This window comes from Panthera uncia (genome assembly GCF_023721935.1).
Source record: "Panthera uncia isolate 11264 chromosome E2 unlocalized genomic scaffold, Puncia_PCG_1.0 HiC_scaffold_19, whole genome shotgun sequence".
In the NCBI taxonomy this organism is placed as follows: Eukaryota; Metazoa; Chordata; class Mammalia; order Carnivora; family Felidae; genus Panthera; species Panthera uncia.
Window position 1 is genome coordinate 784,194 of NW_026057588.1, and position 19,461 is coordinate 803,654.

At 42.0% G+C, this 19,461-nt stretch overlaps 1 protein-coding gene and 1 pseudogene across 1 annotated transcript; one reads left to right on the top strand and one right to left on the bottom strand.

The window, feature by feature from the left end:
• Positions 1–44: 44 nt before the first annotated feature.
• On the bottom strand, positions 45–5,932 carry LOC125916070 (KRAB domain-containing protein 5-like; annotated as a pseudogene).
• A 1,001-nt stretch (positions 5,933–6,933) lies between these two features.
• On the top strand, positions 6,934–7,328 carry LOC125915651 (cytochrome c oxidase subunit 7C, mitochondrial-like). Its single transcript, XM_049621582.1, has one exon. It carries the CDS (start codon positions 6,982–6,984, stop codon positions 7,171–7,173), a length of 192 nt encoding a protein of 63 aa, XP_049477539.1. The 5' UTR covers positions 6,934–6,981; the 3' UTR covers positions 7,174–7,328.
• Positions 7,329–19,461: the final 12,133 nt, after the last annotated feature.

A 19,461-nucleotide genomic window follows, 5' to 3' on the forward strand; every position in this document is an offset into this window, starting at 1 on the left:
ACATGACTTTTTTTAAGATGGGCTGGCAAAAGCATGGCCAGACGCTACCCCAGAGGAACGGCGTGGGTCCACACTGTGGGAATCCATAAAATTGGGGGTTTTGAAATTCAGTTGCTGCCTGCAATAAAAAAGCTTGGACATAGTCAGGGTGACCGCGAGGTTCTGACAGAAACTGGGGACACAAGAGGGATGATTAGTTGCTCTTTAATCAGGTTTCCCCTTAAGAGTGGGGGTCATGAACTTTAAGCTCTGGGGCTACAGAATGGGAAAACCCCATATTCATTCTGTCATTCAGAACTGAAAGCCTACAGGGAGCAAAACAGCCCCACCTAGTAGAGGCCACTGCCACTTACACCAAAACCCACTCCCTTGCAATCTGGAGGTGCATTTCCACTGGAACAATTTAACCTGAGAATCAGCACAGCAGGCCCCTCCCCCAGAAGACCAGCACAAACAACTCACTTGCACCAACTCTACACTAACAGACTTTACCTCTAGGGGAGATAGGATCTAACTTCTCTTTTATTTTTATTCTTTATTGTTTATTATTATTTTCTTCATTTATTTTCTTATTTTTTCAATTCCCTTTGTTACTTTTTAGTATTATTTTTTAAGTTTTTTTTACATTTTTAATTGTTTGTTTGTTTGTTTGTTTAGATCAAGCTTGGGAGGGGCAGAGAGAGAGGAAGACAGAAATTCCAAGCAGGCTCCAGGCTGTTGGCACAGAGCCTGATGCAGGACTCAAACTCACAAACTGTGAGACCATGACTTGAGTTCAAATCAAGAGCTGGATGCTTAACTGACTGAGCCACCCAGGTGCCCTTATTTTTAATTTTTATATATACATATTATTTTTATTTTGATCTAATTAGTTATTTTCATTTCATTTTATTATATTTTATTTTATTCTTGGATCTAGATTCTTTTAACAAGCAGAAAAAACACACAAGATCTAGTTTGTTTTTTCATTTTGTTTTGTTTTGTTTGTTTTCTTTCTTTTCTTTCTCTCCTCTTTTCCTTTCTGGACAAAATGATGAGATGGAGAAACTCATCCCAAAAGAAAGAACAGGCAATAGAACTCACGGCCAGGAATTTAATCAACACAAATACAATAAAAATGTCTGAACTAGAATTTAAAACCACGATTATAAGAATACTAGCTGGGGATGGAAAAAAAAGCATAGAAGACACCAGAAAATCCCTTTCTGCAGAGATAAAAGAACTAAAATTTAGGCCAAAATTAAAAATGCTATAACTAAGATGCAATCTCGGATGGATGCCATGACATGACAGTGAGGATGGATGAAGCAGAGTAGTAAATCAGTGATATAGAAGATAAAATTACATGGGAATGCAAGCTGGTGCAGCCATTCTGGAAAACAGTATGGAGGTTCTTCAAAAAATTAAAAATATAACTACCCTATGACCCAGCAATAGCACTACTAGGTATTTATCCAAGGGATACAGGCATGCTGTTTTGAAGGGACACATGTACTCCCATGTTTATAGCAGCACTATCAACAATAGCCAAAGTATGGAAAGAGACCAAATGACCATCAATGGATGAATGGATAAAAACGACGTGGTATATATATATGTATGGAGTATTACTCAGCAATCAAAAAGAATGAAATCTTGCCATTTGCAACTGCGTGGATTGAACTGGAGGGTATTATGCTAAGTGAAATTAGTCAGTCAGAGAAAGACAAATATCATATGACTTCACTCATATGAGGACTTTAAGAGACAAAACAGATGAACATAAGGGAAGGGAAATAAAAATATATAAAAACAGGGAGGGGGACAAAACATAAGAGACTCTTAAATATGGAAACAAACAGAGGGTTACTGGAGGGGTTGTGGGAGGAGGGATGGGCTAAATGCGTAAGGGGCATTAAGGAATCTACTCCTGAAATCATTGTTGCACTATATGCTAAGTGATGTGGATGTAAATTTAAAAAAATAAAATTAATAAAAATAAATAAATAAATAAATAAATAAATGATAAAATTATGGAAAATAATGAAGCAGAAAAAAGAAGGAAACACAGGCAAAAGATCACAATACAAGACTTAGAGAAATCAGCAACTTATTAAAGAATTACATTCGTATCATAGAAGTCCCAGAAGTAAAGAGAAAGAAAAGGGGGCAGAAGGATTTGTGAGCAAAGTATAGTTGAAAACTGCCCTAATCTGTGGAAGGACACAGACATCAAAATCCAAGAAGCACAGAGAACTTCCATTAAATTCAACAAAAGCAGACCATCACCAAGACATACCATAGTCTTGCCATAGGCCACAATTAACAACTTAGGAAACAACATATGTGGGCAAGGATGCAAAGAAAGGGGAACCCTCTTGCACTGTTAGTGGGAATGCAAACTGGTGCAGCCACTCTGGAAAACAGTATGGAGGTTCCTCAAAAAAGCTTAATATAGAACTTCTCTATGACCCAGCAATTGCACTATTAGGTATTAACTAAAAGGATACAAAAATACAGATTTGAAATGGTGCAGGCACCACAATGTTTATAGCAGCATTATCAACAACAGCCAAACTATGAAGAGAGCCCAAACGTCCATCAAGTAATGAATGTATAAGGAAGATACAGTGTGTATGTGTTTATATAGAATGGAATATTACTCAGCCATCAAAAAGAATGTACTCTTGCATTTACAATGGTGTGGATGAAGCTAGAATGTATTATACTAAGTGAAGTCCATTACAGAAAGACTAATACTATGTGATTTCACTCATATGTGGAATTTAGAAACAAAACAGATGAACATATGGGAAGGGGGTGGAAGAGAAGAGAATTTTATTGGCAAAGTGCATAAAGCTGATTCATATTTGAGTTACACTCACATTATCCAAGAATGTAATGAGTTGAAATTTATCCTATAACAAAATACACATGTGGAAACGAAACCACAACTAACTAATACTGTGGAAAGTCACATATAAATGGAAGCTGATTATTATGGAATTGCAAAAACAGAATAAGACAAAATTTAACCCAAAAAATTCTACATAAAAAAGATGTATTATTTAAAAGGAAACCTACTGGGGCGCCTGGGTGGCTCAGTTGGTTAAGCGGCCGACTTCGGCCCAGGTCATGATCTCGCGGTCCGTGAGTTCGAGCCCCGCGTAGGGCTCTATGCTGACAGCTCAGAGCCTGGAGCCTGTTTCAGATTCTGTGTCTCCCTCTCTCTGACCCTCCCCCATTCATGCTTTGTCTCTCTCTGTCTCAAAAATAAATAAACGCTAAAAAAAATTTAAAAGGAAACCTACTATGTATACAACTATAATTTTTAACAGTGACCGTGTACCCATGAAAAACAAGCGTTTTGAATTATAGACATGTCTTCATTGATAGTAAAATTATAAAGAATATTCATTAAAATCCACCATGAAAAGCTATGATAAAAATTTTTATAAATAAGCACTTGTAAGACATGAAAAATATATTGTTATTAATATATTCCTCCTCATACAGAGTTTAAGGCTATAATCCCACATTTAGAACCAAGCAGAAAAACAAAAACTTTTCATTTCTAAACAGACAAATACCATCAAAGTTGTAAAATACGTTGACAATCACTTTATAAAAATTAAATATTTGGGATTAAATTCAGATACATTCTGAGGAAAGTAGAAAAAATCGTACTGATTAATTTTTCCTGAAGTAAAATTACATGTATGAACAAATCTTTTTTATTCAATGAGAATTTTACTAATTATCTATTTTACTTCTTATAAAGCACATGCCAATGTCATAGCAGAATTTTTGATTTAATAAATCAGAAATGAATCTCATATGTATATAATTAGAAAGTAAAAAATATATGACAAAGTCATAGGAACTTCTTATAAGACAAAATTATGAAATGATGCAATTATTAAGAAACAAGTTAACAATTGAGAATTTATTTTACACTGTGAGTTCTAAGTTTTAATGTTCTAGTTCCCCTATGGCATTAATTTATATAAGATTCTAAGAAACAAAAAGATACATTAAATGATTTCATCATTGAGGAATGAAACACATGGAGTGGAAATTTCTAGTTTTAGCTAATACAAAAAAAAAATGAACTTTTGAAGTGAAATAAAGGACTAGATTCTCTCATTTTAGGGAGGTGTTTTGTTATCTGATGAAATTACCTAGCACCATTCTGTGTAAAACCTTTGTAACATTGGAAATCATAAATCAGTAAACACATGATATTGGTCTCCAGTGTTCCAGGATTTCTGTACCAAACCACAATATGCCCACACTACCCTGATACACTTCTCATAGGAGGCAAAGCAGAATTTAGAAAGGCTTTAGCATAAAGTTCCTCATAAATATGGAGATTTCCCCGGGGCCCTCAAAGCAATGGAGCAGCTCTCAGAATATGGAGGCCCTCATGCTGCAAGGAAAGTCTCCTGGCCCTCGCAGTGGACAGGATGGGCCATCACTGGAGCTAAAGTCAAATCCTTACAGAACATAGAGCATGATAATGTTGGATACCAGATGTTTTATCATGAGAGGGAGAGACCTAAAACTAGGCTTCTCAGACTTTTATTCAAGGAGAGCTACTGGAACCACATTTTAAGGTCTATCTTCCTCCTTCACATTTGGACCCCACCTCTGTCATCTGCTTCATTCATTCAACCTACCTGGGTGTCAGGCTACCTTCTCCTTTCTCTTCACTCCCCATAGCTCCTTCTTTTGCTCCAAAAAGGTGTCTAGGTCTGGCTTAGACACAAGACCTGTTTGGTAGAAAAAAGAAATGAGTATTGTTAGAGATTCTAACTTTCAATCCAGTATTGCACTCAGCAGATAAGAGAGGACATTGTAAAATTCTAAGAAATGATTTCCCAAAGGCTGTTACCCAATAGCCCCTTTAGAACACATAGGAGGGATTTCCAATGTTCAGATCTTGACCTCCACTTCCAAGTACTAGACACAATGATAAAGAGTGGAGGGGCACCTGGGTGGCTCAGTCAGTTAAGCGGCCGACTTCGGCTCAGGTCATGATCTCGCGGTCCGTGAGTTCGAGCCCCGCGTCAGGCTCTGTGCTGACAGCTCAGAGCCTGGAGCCTGTTTCAGATTCTGTGTCTCCCTCTCTCTGACCCTCCCCCATTCATGCTCTGTCTCTCTCTGTCTCAAAAATAAATAAATGTAAAAAAATTTTTATTAAAAAAAAGAGTGGAAATTGGAGTTTGAGATGTGGGCAGGACCATTTTATGTCACTTAATGTTTAGAATTGCCACTAATCTACAGAAATGGTGTTACTCTAAGGAAGAGGAAGCTAAAACTGAAAAGGAAACATCATGAAGATATTTCTTTACATCTACAAACTCCTACTTCTTTCCCTTACTGCAGGGATCTGAATCCCAGTCATGCAAAGAAGAAGCTTCCAAGAGACTCTTCAAAGGAAGGAACAAAACCCGGAGTGTGGTTTGGGAAGTCTGGAGGGAGTTATCCTCACCCAAAAAGAGGAGGTGTCCATGGGTCTCTAACATCACATCCCTGTACAGTTCCCCCTGACTGTGATTTATGAATCTCCATTCCTCCTGAGAGAATTCTACAGCCACATCTCTGAAGGTCAGCACTCCCTGCAACAAATACCACAGTTACCAAGTGGACACAGGCAGAGTTCATAATGGTACCTATGATGAAAGAGTGAGTTAATGTCACCAGCTAGACTCCAAGACCTGACCTTTACTGCTTACCTGCTTGTACCCGCTGACCTTAGCCCCTCATTTTACTTAACCTCTTCTTTCCATCTTATCTTTCACTTCAGGCCATAGTCTCATGGTCATAGTCTCCCATGAGGGAGATAGAAACTAACAAAAGGTAATGACTGCCCTGAGGAAGAGCTTGGGCAGGCCCAGGTTGAGCTTACTCCCCACTTATATCTAAGCAGATCAACTATGGAGTAACTCATGGAGTGAGGACTTGCCTTGACCTCATTGTAATACCAAAATCTCCACGTAAGAAGGAGCACAAAGCTTATTTACATAATATACGAAGCATGATAGAACTGGTTTCTTTTTTTTTTTTTAAGTTTATTTATTTATTTTGAGAGAGACAGAGAAAGTGGGAGAGGAGGGGAAAGAGAAGTAGACAGAGAATCCTATGCAGGCTCTGTGCTGTCCATGCAGAGCCTGATGCAGGGCTCAAACCCACAAAACTGTGAGATCATGACTTGAGCTGAAACCAAGAGTCAGACACTTACCTGACTGAGCCAACCAGGTGCCCCTCGAACTTCTTTCTTTTTAAAAAAATTTTTAATATTTATTTTTGAGAGAGAAACAGAGCACAAATGGAGGAGGGACAGAGAGAGAAGGGGACAGAATTTGAAGCAGCTCCAGGCTCTGAGCTGTCAGCATAGAGCCCAACATGGGGCTTGAACTCACAGACTGGACTGCGAGAGCATGACCTGAGCAGAAGTTGGTCACTCATCTGACTGAGCCTACCAGGTGCCCCTAGAATTGCTTTGTCAAGGCTCATGTGTGACCTTATGCCCAACTCTACATAGATGATAAAGCTCCCCTTTCCAAATATCCATCCTAACCTTAAATAAAAGGAAATCATTCCCCCTTACTCTGTGAGTCTGTTTTAGAAGTTATTCCCTGTGGGGGTGCCTGGGTGGCTCCGTTGGTTAAACATCCAACTCTTGATTTCCCTTGGGTCATGATCTCACAGTTCATGAGTTCGAGCCCCACATGGGGTTCAGCACTGATAGCAAGGAGCCTGCTTAGGATTTTCTCTCCCTCCCTCTCTCTCTGCCCCTGTCCCACTGGTACTATCTCTCTCAAAATAAACAAACTTTAAAAAAAAAAACAAAAAAAAAAAAACAAAAAAAACACAACCTTACCCCTCTGTCTCTTACACACAAGGGAACAACAGTGTCTTGAAAAGAGGACTTGGTATGCTGATGTTATTCCTACCATCTGGAATCTCTGCGCCTTTCACAGAACTTCCAACAGCACTATGTTGGGACAGAGCATCCAAGGGTTCACAACATCTGTGGTCCATAGGAGCCACTATGAGGAGGGCCCAGGGAAGAATTTGCCATTTTCAGTGGAAAACAAGTTACAGTTACTAATTATGATGACTATGTATTTTGGATCTGGATTTGCTGCCCCCTTTTTTATGGTAAGACACCAACTGCTTAGCAAATAAGGATGTTTTCATTAATCCATTACACAGATGTGGAAAGGAGCATTTTAAGAGGTGCAGTCTCTTTGAAAAATGGATCAAACTCTTGAATACAACATACTCAATATGTTTGTAAATAAACTTATGGCATTACTTCTTAATGCCTCTTTTCTGAAAAAAAAAAAAAAACTTAAAAAAAAAAGTTATTCCCTGTGATCTCCTTTTTGGCTGCACATGAAGTTTCCTTTGTGTGTGATATGCCCCGATTCGAGAGACCCCCCCCCCAAAAAACAAACCACCAGAGTCCAGAGCCAAAGCCAAGCAGCAAGGGTCATTTATTGCAGGTTCGAACCCGGTCCTCCGCGCACTCGTTGCCAGTGACGCTAAGAGGCCCCGAGCCAGGCTCTTACAGCTTCTTTTATAGACAGGCACAAACAAGTTAGGGATTTTTTGCGGTTACAGAGCTGTTATTGGTTGACGTTTAAATTTGAACGCTCAGCAGAACTTGATTGGTTCCCGCCTTTAGGTCAGACTACAACTGGGCATGCCCTGGCTGGTTTCCAGGAATGGCTGGAGGGGGGAGGGGGGGGGTCTTTTCTTTGCAGTTGTGAGTACACCTGGTAATTTTTCTTAGCCTCTCATGTGACAACCCCATATGGTGTAGTTTCTACCTGTGACTCACCAGGAAGTAAACTCATGCTAGTTCAGTTATAGTAAAAAAAAAGTGGTTCTGACTTAAGTGAGTTTCACGCTTTCTGCAGTGAGATAATTTTTAACACAGTCCCATATGCTCTAATGTATTCTCTAACTTAAAAAATTTTTTTTCTTAATGTTTATTCATTTTTGACAGACACAGAGAGAGAGCGCGCGCGCATACACACACACACACACACACACACACACACACACACACACACGAGTGGAGGAGGGGCAGAGAGAGAGGGAGACAGAATCCGAAGCAGGCTCCAGGCTCTGAGCTCTGGGAAGGGACGGGGCTCAAACTCACAAGCTGTGAGATCATGACCTGAGCTGAAGTCGGACGCTCAACCAACTGAGCCACCCAGGCGCCCCATGTATGCTCTAACTTTAAGGTAAGAACTGTTACAGGCATACACCTTTTCTGAGTACTATGTGATGAGGTTTTGGGGGGCCAGGGGGAATAGTGGGGCTCCCAGGGTCTGGAGCCATGGCCAAGAAAGAATCTTGAAGATGTCTTTGGTGCAAAAAGGTGATTTTACTAAAAGCACAGGGACAGGACCCGTGGGCAGGAAGAGCTGCCCGGGGACTGTGAGGAGAAGACTGGTTATATATACACTATCGAGCTGGGGGGAGGTATTGTCCAGGGGAAGTTTTCAGTGAGACTTTCATATCCTAAAGAAGACCCACAGGATACTGGAAGCCTTAGCTATTGTCAGGCTAAGGTTGTTTGCCCTCTAGCAAACCATTAGCATTAAGACTAGGAAGTTCCTGGAGAAATGTTTTATTCTGCCAGCCTCAAGTATCTGTCAATGGGCTGCAGGTTATAGGGAAATTTAGTTCTATCCGCCATTTCCTTCTGCCTTTGTTTCCCCCATCACTATGGAGAGATGATGTTGGTGCTCCAGAAAACAGTCTATAGGTTTCTGGAGATTAGGCTGTTGATAAGATTGCCTTTTTCTCGGTGATTTACTAAGATATTTGTAAACAGATGGAGACTCAGGTCCTTCAAGACTATGATCTCTATCAGTTAACCCTTTGTTTTTTTTCCCTTTCCTTTGTTCTTGGGCAGCCAGGAGTGCCCTGAGGAATATCACACCTGGGAGTCAGGCAGTATTTGTGGCCTGTCAGCTTGCCTCATGCTCCCTCATCACTATGGTTATATCATACAGTATAATTTGTGTCTATTTCTTTGATAGAAAGTTTTGTGGTGAGTTACAAATATACTTATCAAATTCTAATCTGAATTAGACTTTCCCAAAAGCACATTGGAGATGTTGTTAAAATGCAAATTTTATTCAGGAGTTCCGCCCTGGGATCTGAGTCTGAATTTTTTTTTGTTGTTTATTTATTTATTTTGAGAGACAGAGAGAATGAGAGAGAGAGAGAGAGAGAGAAGCAGGGAAGTGGTAGAGAGGGAGAGAGAGAATCCCAAGCAGGCTCTGAAAGGGCGGGCCTACGCTGGCTGACTCCATCTTGTTCTGTGTCCTTCACCTTGACCACACCTCCTCCCCTTGAGTAACCCCCCCTCACCTGCCTAACAGGACTCGGACCCTTCCCCAGGACCCTTCCCCAGCCAATCAGCTGAGGCCATAGCCATTACCTCACCAACTGCCCCTAGGCCCCAATAAAACCTTTGTCCTTTTGAAACTCGCTCTCTCGCCCAGGTATCTCACTGCTGTGTCGGTGCAGGTAGGGGATTGAGCTCAAGCTAGCTCGAATAAAGGCTCTTTTGCTTTTACATCGGACTCGGCTCCCTGGCGGTATTTGGGGATCACGAATTCTGGGCATAACAGCTCTGCACTGTCAGCACAGAGCCCAATGTGGGGCTTGATCTCATAAATAGTGAGAACATACCCCGAAGCTGAAGTCAGATGCTCAACCAACTGAGCTACCCTGGCACCCACTGAGCCTCCGTTTCTTTCTTTCTTTTTTTTTTAATTTTTTTTTTTAACGTTTATTTATTTTTGAGACAGAGAGAGACAAAGCATGAACGGGGGAGGGTCAGAGAGATGGAGACACAGAATCTGAAACAGGCTCCAGGCTCTAAGCTGTCAGCACAGAGCCCACGCGGGGCTCGAACTCACAGACCATGAGATCCTGACCTGAGCCAAAGTCGGCCGCCCAACCGACTGAGCCACCCAGGTGCCCCTGAGCCTGCATTTCTTCCAAGGTATTAGCCTATGGGCCAAGGGATACATTTTTGAATAGTAAAGAGTTGAACTCCCAGGCAAGAATTCTTGGAGGACTTGGAACTGAATGGGTTTTGATGAGGAAAACAAAGGCAAGAGAAGTGTAGCCAAAATTAAATTTACAACTTGCAGCCCACTGATAGATACCTGAGACAGGCAGAGTATGACATTCCTCAAGGAACTCATGGCTGCCTTAATGTCGATGTTTTGCTACAGAGTACAGGCAATCTTATCTTGCCAATAGCCAGACCTCCAAGGTCCAGTAAACTCCACTTGAGCATAAAAAAAATTCCTTCAAAACTTATGTTATCTCTCCTCCCCTAACTAAAAAGTATAGAACCAGTCACTCTTCACAATCCCAGTGCAAGCTCTTTCTGCCCATGGGTCCTGTACCTGTGCTATAATTAAAACACATTTTTGCACCAAAAACATCTCAAGAATTTTTTCTTGGCCTTTTGCTCTGGAACCCAAACTTCAAATCACATTAGGTTTTATAGCAATTACAGGTTCTACTAGAAGAGCAAGAAAGGCAACAACAAGCCTTCTGAGCATTTCCTATTTACTACATAGTATGTAACAGTTTTTCATAAGTTAATAGAAACATAGATAATCTAAGACAGCAAACACATTATTCTATTTGTATGCAAATATTTAAAAAAAATTTTAACGTTTATTCATCTTTGAGAGACAGGGAGAGACAAAGTGTGAACGGGGGAGGGGCAGAGAGAGAGGGAGACACAGAATCCAAAGCAGGCTCCAGGCTCCAAGCTGTCAGCACAGAGCCTGACACAGGGCTTGAACCCCCGACCGTGAGATCATGACCTGAGCCAAAGTCAGTCGCCCAACTGACTGAGACACCCAGATGCCCCTGTATGCAAATATTTTGTCAAACATCCAGTACATGGAGTGGATCAGTCTTTTTTGTTTTTTAATGTTTATTTATTTTGAGAGAGAGACAGAGAGAGAGAGAGAGAGAGAGAGAGAGAGTATGCAGAGAATCCCAAGCATGCTCTGTGCTGTCAGCCCAGAGCCCGAGGTGGGGGCTGGATCTCATGAACCCTGAGATCATGACCTGAGCTGAAACCAAGAGTCAGACATTTCACCAACCACCCAGATGCCACTCAATCATTTCTTTTGAAGGCCATGGATTTTTGCTCTGTTGTCTTCAATTTTGACTTCTCAAATTTCTCAATCCCAGCCATATTGGGTTTGTCAGACATGGTTGCAGAGGAAGCAGAGTAAGACTCATGAGCAGGTCAAGTCTAGTCTGTGCAGTGACGACCACCAAGTGCCTAAAGATTTCATGTTTAAGTAATCTCTACACCCAAGGTAGGGCTCGAAATCACAACCCTGATTTCGCTCCACCAACAGAACCAGCCAGGTGGCCCTCTACAGTTACTTTCTTATGTTAAAGAAGACTTACTGGATCCTGGAGGTTTGGTTACTGTCCAGCTAAGGTTGCTTTATGTCTTGAGAAAAGCATTAACACTGCTTTAGCAGTTGTGAATTCCTTGAGGAATATCTTACTCTGCCAGTCTCAACTATTTATCAGGGGGCTGCAAGTCAGAAGGAAATTTAATTTTACCTACATTTCTTTTGTCTTTGTTTTCCTCATCAGAAACTACAAGCAAAGGTAACTCGAAAGAAGTTTCCAGTTTAAAGGTGATAATTTCTGCATGTCGCAGTAAATCCATCTAAGATCCTTAGGAATGGTTGACAGGAAAAAATATGAACTTTAAAGGGGAAATATCGGGGCGCCTGGGTGGGTCAGTGGGTCGAGTGTCCGCCTGGCTGGTCCAGTGGGTTGAGTGTCTGCCTTCGGCTCAGGTCGTGATCTCATAGTCAGTGAGTTCGAGCCCCGCGTCAGGCTCACAGGCTCAGGTCATGATTTCACTCACAGTTTGTGTGTTTGGTCCCACATCAGGCTCTGTGCTGACAGCTCAGAGCCTGGAGCCTGCTTCGGATTCTGTGTCTCCCTCTCTCTCTGCCCCTCCCCGCTCACACTCTGTTCTGTCTCTCAAAAATGAATAAATGTTAGAAATATTTTTTTAAAAAATTAAAAAAAATTAAAACAAAGGGGAAATATCTACCAGAGAGCCCCAAGCCAAGTAAAAGAAGTTAACATCATCTATAATGAAAGAAATTGATATCAGTGCCTAAGTCAGACTAAAGGACCTATTATCACTGGTGTGTTCTTGTGGACAGCAAAAAATAAATCAGAATATAAATCAAATTACGAGCATATGGTTGATTTATACAAAGTTCAATCACCTACAATCTCTATGTCCTGTAATATTTAATGTATTTTAAATAAAGTATCCTTTTCACATTCTAAACAGCAGGACTCCCTTTTTATATATATAACTCCCTTCTGAGTTATCCTGGGTCTCATATCCATCCTATTTATTTGTGCATTTTCTTAATCCTGGTCCACACAGAGCTAATAAGGCATCTAGATGGGACCTAAATGTGAAATGGTTTTCTTGACTGATATCCCAGGACCAGACCCCATCAGCAATAGGAATCTTGGATTCAAGGCCTTCCCCTGTGAATCTGTCACAAAGGGAATATTTTCAATACTTGTAGGACTTTAACTCAAAGCGACAATTGTTGATGTGCTATTGGAGGCCAGGCTGGAGAAGGGAGAGAAAGCTCTGGGATATACAGGAGATGTGTTGTAAAGACCTAACCTTAAGTATCATTTTTAAAAAGGTGTAGGGGCGCCTGGGTGGCTCAGTCGGTTAAGCATCCGACTCTTGGTTTCGGCTCAGGTCGTGATCCCACGGTTCGTGAGTTCAAGCCCTGTGTTGGGCTCTGCACTGACAACACTGAGCCTGCTAGGGATTCTCTCTCCTCTCTGCCCACCCCCCACTCATGCTCACACACGCTCTCTCTCTCTCTCTCTCTCAAAAGAAATAAACTTGAAAAATATAGTACTTTAAAAAATAAATAAAATGGCTTAAAAATGAGGTGAACACATAAGGCAGAAATATCAGAGCTAGAGGAATCAACATTTGCAATTTCTAAAAGCACGGAATTTCAGGAGAAAATGGTGACACAGCCTCTGACGTGGGACATGCGGCTTACCAGAGAACTGGCCATTGCTTCCGGGGGCCTCCTGTCCCACAGATGCTCACAAACTCAACTTAAAGCGTAGGAAGACTGTGCTGCCTGGACCCGATCCTCCCAGACTCGTGTAGAGGAGACCCTGTTACCTCTCCTTGAGCCAAAGCTTGCCCTCAACTCTCCTAAATTCATGGGAATCCTTCCTGCTTAACCCTGGCCTCGCTTAGAATCACCTGGAGCAGTTGTAATTAAAACAACACTGTTGTTTCCACCCACACCAACTGACGGGGAGGGCACCAACAACGATGGTGTTTGAAACTCCACACGTGAACCTATTGGGAAGCATTTGGGGAAGTGACCAGATGGAAAACTAACCATGGCTATGGTTGTCCAAATTTTTTTTAAAAAAATTCTTATTAACATTTATTTATTTTTTGAGAGTCAGAGAGAGACTGAGCACGAGCAGGGGAGGTGCAGAGGGAGGGAGACACAGAATCGAAAGCAGGCTCCAGGCTCTGAGCTGTCAGCACGGGCCGATGAGGGCTCAAACCCAAACCCACGAACCGTGAGATCATGACCCAAGGTGAAGTCAGTAGCCCAACGGACTGAGCCACCCAGGGGCCCCGATTGTTGTCCAAATTTAAATTCATGCCTTCTCCACTGATCAGAGTTTTCTGGAGATTTACACATTCCCCCCTCTTTCTTCTACGCAGAGGGAGCCTTCCAAATGGAGATTTCCTTTATAAATGTAAATGTCTCTTTCAAAGGAAACTTCTGTGTTTCAGAGATTTCCCTTTGTCTGCTGTTTCTTTAAAATAACAAGCCTAGGGGCACCTGGATGGTTCAGTCAGTTAAGTGTCCGTCTTCGGTTCAGGTCATGATCTCTCAGTAGGTGAGTTCGAACCCCGTGTCGGGCTCTGTGCTGACCGCTCAGAGTCTGGAGACTGTTTCAGATTCTGTGTCTCCCCCTCTCTCTGCCTCTCCCATGCTCATGCTCTCTCTCTGTCTCTCAATAATAAATAAATGTTAAAAAACAATTTAAAAATAAATAAAATAACCAGCCTAAACTAACCCATGTTTTGGGGTGGCAAAATGCTTTCCTTCAGTAGGTAAATGCCTATTTTCATAAGTAACTGCCAAACAGTTCTCGAAAGTAAATGTAACTTTTACACTCCTATCTGCAATACATGAGAATTCTAATTCCTCTACATTTTCATGGAAAGTGGTATTATCTTTTTGTCTTAATTTTAGCCATTCTAGAAATATTAAGTGGTTTCTCACTATAAAATATGAAGCGGCCTTGCTATATTTGTCCTGATGACTGAGAAGACTGTGTAGGAGAAGAAACATTTGTTTTTGCATCTAGATTCCTTGGCTGATCTAGTAATCAAACTGACATAAGACAGATTTGATAAAATTTGGAAGTGAGGTTCATGAGGAAATTGCTAAGAAAAAATTCTTGAGACGTTTTTGGTGCAAAAATGTGATTTTGTTAAAGCAAGGTACAGGAGCTGTGGGCAGAAAGAGCTGCACTGGGCTTGTGAGAAGTGACTGATTATATAACTTCTAAGTTTGTGGAGGAAGGGGGGTTAGAGATGATGTAAATTTCTAAGGAATTTTGAAGCAAGGCTTTCCAGACCTTGAAGGGCTAGCTGTTGTTAAGAGAAGGTTACTTTTAAGTCTTTGATATGATATAAACATGAAGGCAGCCCTGAGTTCCTTGGGGAAGAGTCATGCTCAGCTGTCTCAGGTGTCCATCAGTAAGTAGGCTGCAAGCTGGAAGGAGATTTAAGCTACATTTCTCTTTGCCTTTGTTTCCCACACCTGATTAACAGGACAAAAATTTAATTTCTTAATTACAGGAATCCTAAAGATATGAGGCTTAAAAACAGGCAATTCATGCTTATATGCCATGCTGACTTAACAAGAAGGGGGTAGGGATTTACAGTTTCAAAAAGGGGGTAAGTAGGGGCTCCTGGGTGGCTCAGTTGGTTGAGCATCTGACTTTGGCTCAGATTATGATCTCAATGTTCGTGAGTTCAAGCCCTGCATCAGGCTCTGTGCTGACAGCTCGGACCCCGGAGTCTTTGTCTCCCTCTCTTTCTGCCCCTCTCCCACTCATGCTCTCTCTCAAAAATAACAAACATTACCAATAATAATAATAAACAAATGGGGGAAGTACATCCACAGGGAAATGGAAAGAAGAAATATTTGGTAAACTAATATTTGCCATGCCAGGCAGGTAACTCTTTCTAATATAAAAATTTGTCTCGGGGAGGGTGGGTGATGGGTATTGAGGAGGACACCTTTTGGTATGAGCACTGGGTGTTGTATGGAAACCAATTTGACAATAAATTTCATATATTGAAAAAAAAATTTGTCTCTGGAGGGCACCTGGGCAGCTCAGTCGCTTAAGCATCTAACTTCGGCTCAGGTCATGATCTCACAGTTCATGAGTTCGAGCCCCGTGTCAGGCTCTGTGCTGACAGCTCAGAGCCTGGAGCCTGCTTTGGTTTCTGTGTCTCCCTCTCTCTCTGCCTCTCCCCTGCTCTCTCTCTCTCTCAAAAATAAACAAACATTAAAAAAAATTTTTTTTGTTTAAATTGTCTCTGGTGTAAACTCTCTTCCTGATAGAGTGATAGAGGCCCCCCATCTAATTTCTTTTTGGTACATATATCAGCCTCAGAAGAGAATCCTTCTATGTGCAGCAACAGAATAAAACTGGAGGACATTTTGTTAGGTTAAATAAGCCACATAGAGAAAAATAGATACTGTTTGAAACTACATATATGCAGGATCTTAAAAGAGTTAGAATCATAAAAGTGAAGATTAGCAATGTTTGTTGCCAGGAGCTGAGGGTGGGGAAAATGTTGAGATTTTGGTCAAGTGGTAAAAAGGTTCACTTATGCAGGATGTGTAAGCATGCAATATCAAAGGTACATCATGGTGACTATAGTTAATAATAGTGTATTGCACGCTTGAAATTTGCTAGGAGAGGGCATCTGAAGCATTCCCACCATACACACACACACACACACACACACACACACTTTTTTAAATTTACATCCAAATTAGTTAGCATATAGTGCAACAATGATTTCAGGAGTAGATTCCTTACTGCCTCTTACCCATTTAGCCTCCCACAACCCCTCCCGTAACCCTCAGTTTGTTCTCCATATTTAGGAGTCTCTTCTGTTTTGTCCCCCTCCCTGTTTTTATATTATTTTTGCTTCCCTTCCCTTGTGTTCATCTGTTCTGTGTCTTAAAGTCCTCATATGAGTGAAGTCATATGATATTTGTCTTTCTCTAATTTTGCTTAGCGTAATACCCTCCAGTTCCATCCACGTAGTTGCAAATGGCAAGATTTCATTCTTTTTGATTGCCGAGTAATGCTCCATTGTATATATAGACCACATCTTCTTTATCCGTTCATCCATCGATGGACATTTGGGCTCTTTCCATACTTTGGCTATTGTTGATAGGGCTGCTATAAACATGGGGGTGCATGTGTCCCTTCAAAACAGCACACCTGGGGCACCTGGGTGGCTCGGTCGGTTAAGCGTCTGACTTCAGCTCAGGTCACGATCTCACGGTCCATGAGTTCAAGCCCCGCGTCGGGCTCTGTGCTGACAGCTCAGAGCCTGGAGCCTGTTTCAGATTCTGTGTCTCCCTCTCTCTGACCCTCCCCCGTTAATGTTCTGTCTCTCTCTGTCTCAAAAGTAAATAAACGTTAAAAAAAAAATTAAAGAAAAAAAAAAAGAAACAGCACACCTGTATCCCGTGGATAAATGCCTAGTAGTGCAATTGCTGGGTCATAGGGTAGGTCTATTTTAGTTTTTTGAGGACTCTCCATACTGTTTTCCAGAGTGGCTGCACCAGCTTGCATTCCCAACACACACACACACACCTTAACTACAGGAGGTAAGGGACATGATCATTAGCTTGACTTGGAGAAATGAATAAAGTACGCCAAAGATGGCAGATGCGGCTAAAACAAACTCTGGTCTCTAGCTTATTAGAGATCCCTCCGGGTTCTTCTTCCTTTGTTTGCTGCACGTGCAACCCCCCCCTCCCCCCCCCCCCCCCACAAATTCGGTGGCTTACAAGTATAAATTACTCTTCCTCCTCGCATCTGGGGCTCAGATCTTTGGAGAAACAATCTCCTCTGAGCCTGTCGGTGTTAAATAAATCTCTGATCCACCAAGATCTCCGAGTGCCGCTTGATTTTTCCGCCAGCGTCCCAGCCTGGTTCCGAAACAGATTGTGGCGATCTTTTTTTTTTTTTTTTTTTTTTTTAAGAGTTTATTTTTAAGTAATCTCTACACCCAAACGTGGGGCTCGGACTCATGACCCCAAGATCGGGATTCGCATGCTCTTCTAACGGAGCCAGCCAGGTGCCCAACTGTGTTAATCATTTTGTAGCTAGTGCAGAGTGGGGAAGGACATCTGGTTCCGGAGATCCCAAACAGACCAGGGATTGCTTTGTTTTGTTTTGTTTTGTTTTGTTTTTAAATGTTTTATTTATTTTTATTTTTTTAGAGGCAAAGAGAGAGAGGGGGAGACACAGAATCCAAAGCAGGCTCCAAGCTTTGAGCTGTCAGCACAGAGCCCCACGCGGGGCTAGAACACACAAACTGTGATCAGGACCTGAGCCAAAGTCGGATGCTTAACCGACTGAGCCTCCCAGGCACCCCCAGACCAGGTTTGGCCACTAGCTGCTGACAAAATCCAAGGCAGAAGAGCAGTGGTGGAACAGGAAAGGGATTTCCTTCAGTGGGACCAAAGGGGATATGCAGGTGAGCTGAACTCTAATTTCCAAATATCTGCTCTCCTTATCCTGTAAAGTGTATGCCTTCACTCTGAAATCCTAGACCCCTATCGATGTGGGGAACAAAGGCGAAAAAAAAAATCAATCTCCTTGCAACTTGCAGCCCATTGACAAACCTTGAGACAGAGTGATCTTCTAGGAACTTAAGCGCCTCCATGTTAATAAGTTTGCTAAGGGCAAAAGGTAATCTTTTCCTTCCTTCCTTCCTTCCTTCCTTCCTTCCTTCCTTCTTTCCTTCTGAAGGACAGAGAAAGCAAGCAGGGGAGGGGCAGAGAGAGAGGGAGAGAGAGAATCCTAACCAGGCTCCACCCTGTCAGCCCAGAGCCTGACATAGGGCTTGAATCCACAAACTGTGATATCATGACCTGAGCTGAAACCAAGAATCTGCCACTTAACCAACTGACCTACCCAGGCACCTCAGCAATCTTTTGCTTTAGCTTGACATTATCCCAAGCACCACACCCCCTCCCAAGATGCTGTAAGTCTCCTTTAACATATAAAAATACTTTTGGAAACTTCCTTTAACTCTACTTCCCCAAGATAACAGGTTGACAATCAGGCTCCAAGCGTATGGCCCACTGATATACATCTGAAGGGTCTCATGACTGAGTTTTTAGTAAACAGTAATAAATGACCTTTTCTGAACAACAGGTAGTCCCTCAAGGTCCTGGAAACCTTGTTTCCAAAATTCCTTAGAGACTTACATTATCCCTAACCCCCTCCCCACCTGAAGGTATATAACCAGTCACTCTTCACCATCCTAGTGCAGCTCTTTCTGCCCACGGGTCCTGCCCCTATGTCTAAATAAAACCACCTCTGCACCAAAGTCGTCTCAAGAATTCTTTGTTCACTTCTGAACCCCAACATTGCCACATCACCTACCCCCTTGTCTTTACCTCAGAATGACATATATCCCTCATTTTACCTGTGTTTATTTTTTTTAAATTTTTTTTCAATGTTTTTTATTTATTTTTGGGACAGAGAGAGACAGAGCATGAATGGGGGAGGGTCAGAGAGAGAGGGAGACACAGAATCGGAAGCAGGCTCCAGGCTCTGAGCCATCAGCCCAGAGCCTGACGCGGGGCTCGAACTCACGGACCGCGAGATCGTGACCTGGCTGAAGTCGGACGCTTAACCGACTGCGCCACCCAGGCGCCCCTTACCTGTGTTTAAAATTTCCATGCCTATGTGGTATTCATCATAGGTACAGATTTAAATTTTATTTTCTCATGTTAATCTGGTCTTGTGTCAATTCGATTCTTTTTTTTTTTTTTTTTTCGAGAGAGAGAGAGAGCACAAGCAGAAGAGAGAGGAGCAGAAAGAAAGGGAGAGAGAGAATCTATCAGTGCAGAGCCTGACACAGGGCTCAATCCCACAAACCATGAGATCATGGCCTGAGCTGAAATCAAGGGTCAGATGACCAACCAACTGAGCTACCCAAACGCCCCAGGATCCTTAGTCTAGAAGGACCCTTGAGGGGACAGGTCTACTCTTGCTCCCCAACAATGATAATTAGATGTTTGTCCTGCC

Excerpts from the sequence above, each read along its gene's own strand:
- LOC125915651 (XM_049621582.1), top strand. The coding sequence starts at position 6,982 with ATGTTGGGACAGAGCATCCAAGGGTTCACAACATCTGTGGTCCATAGG.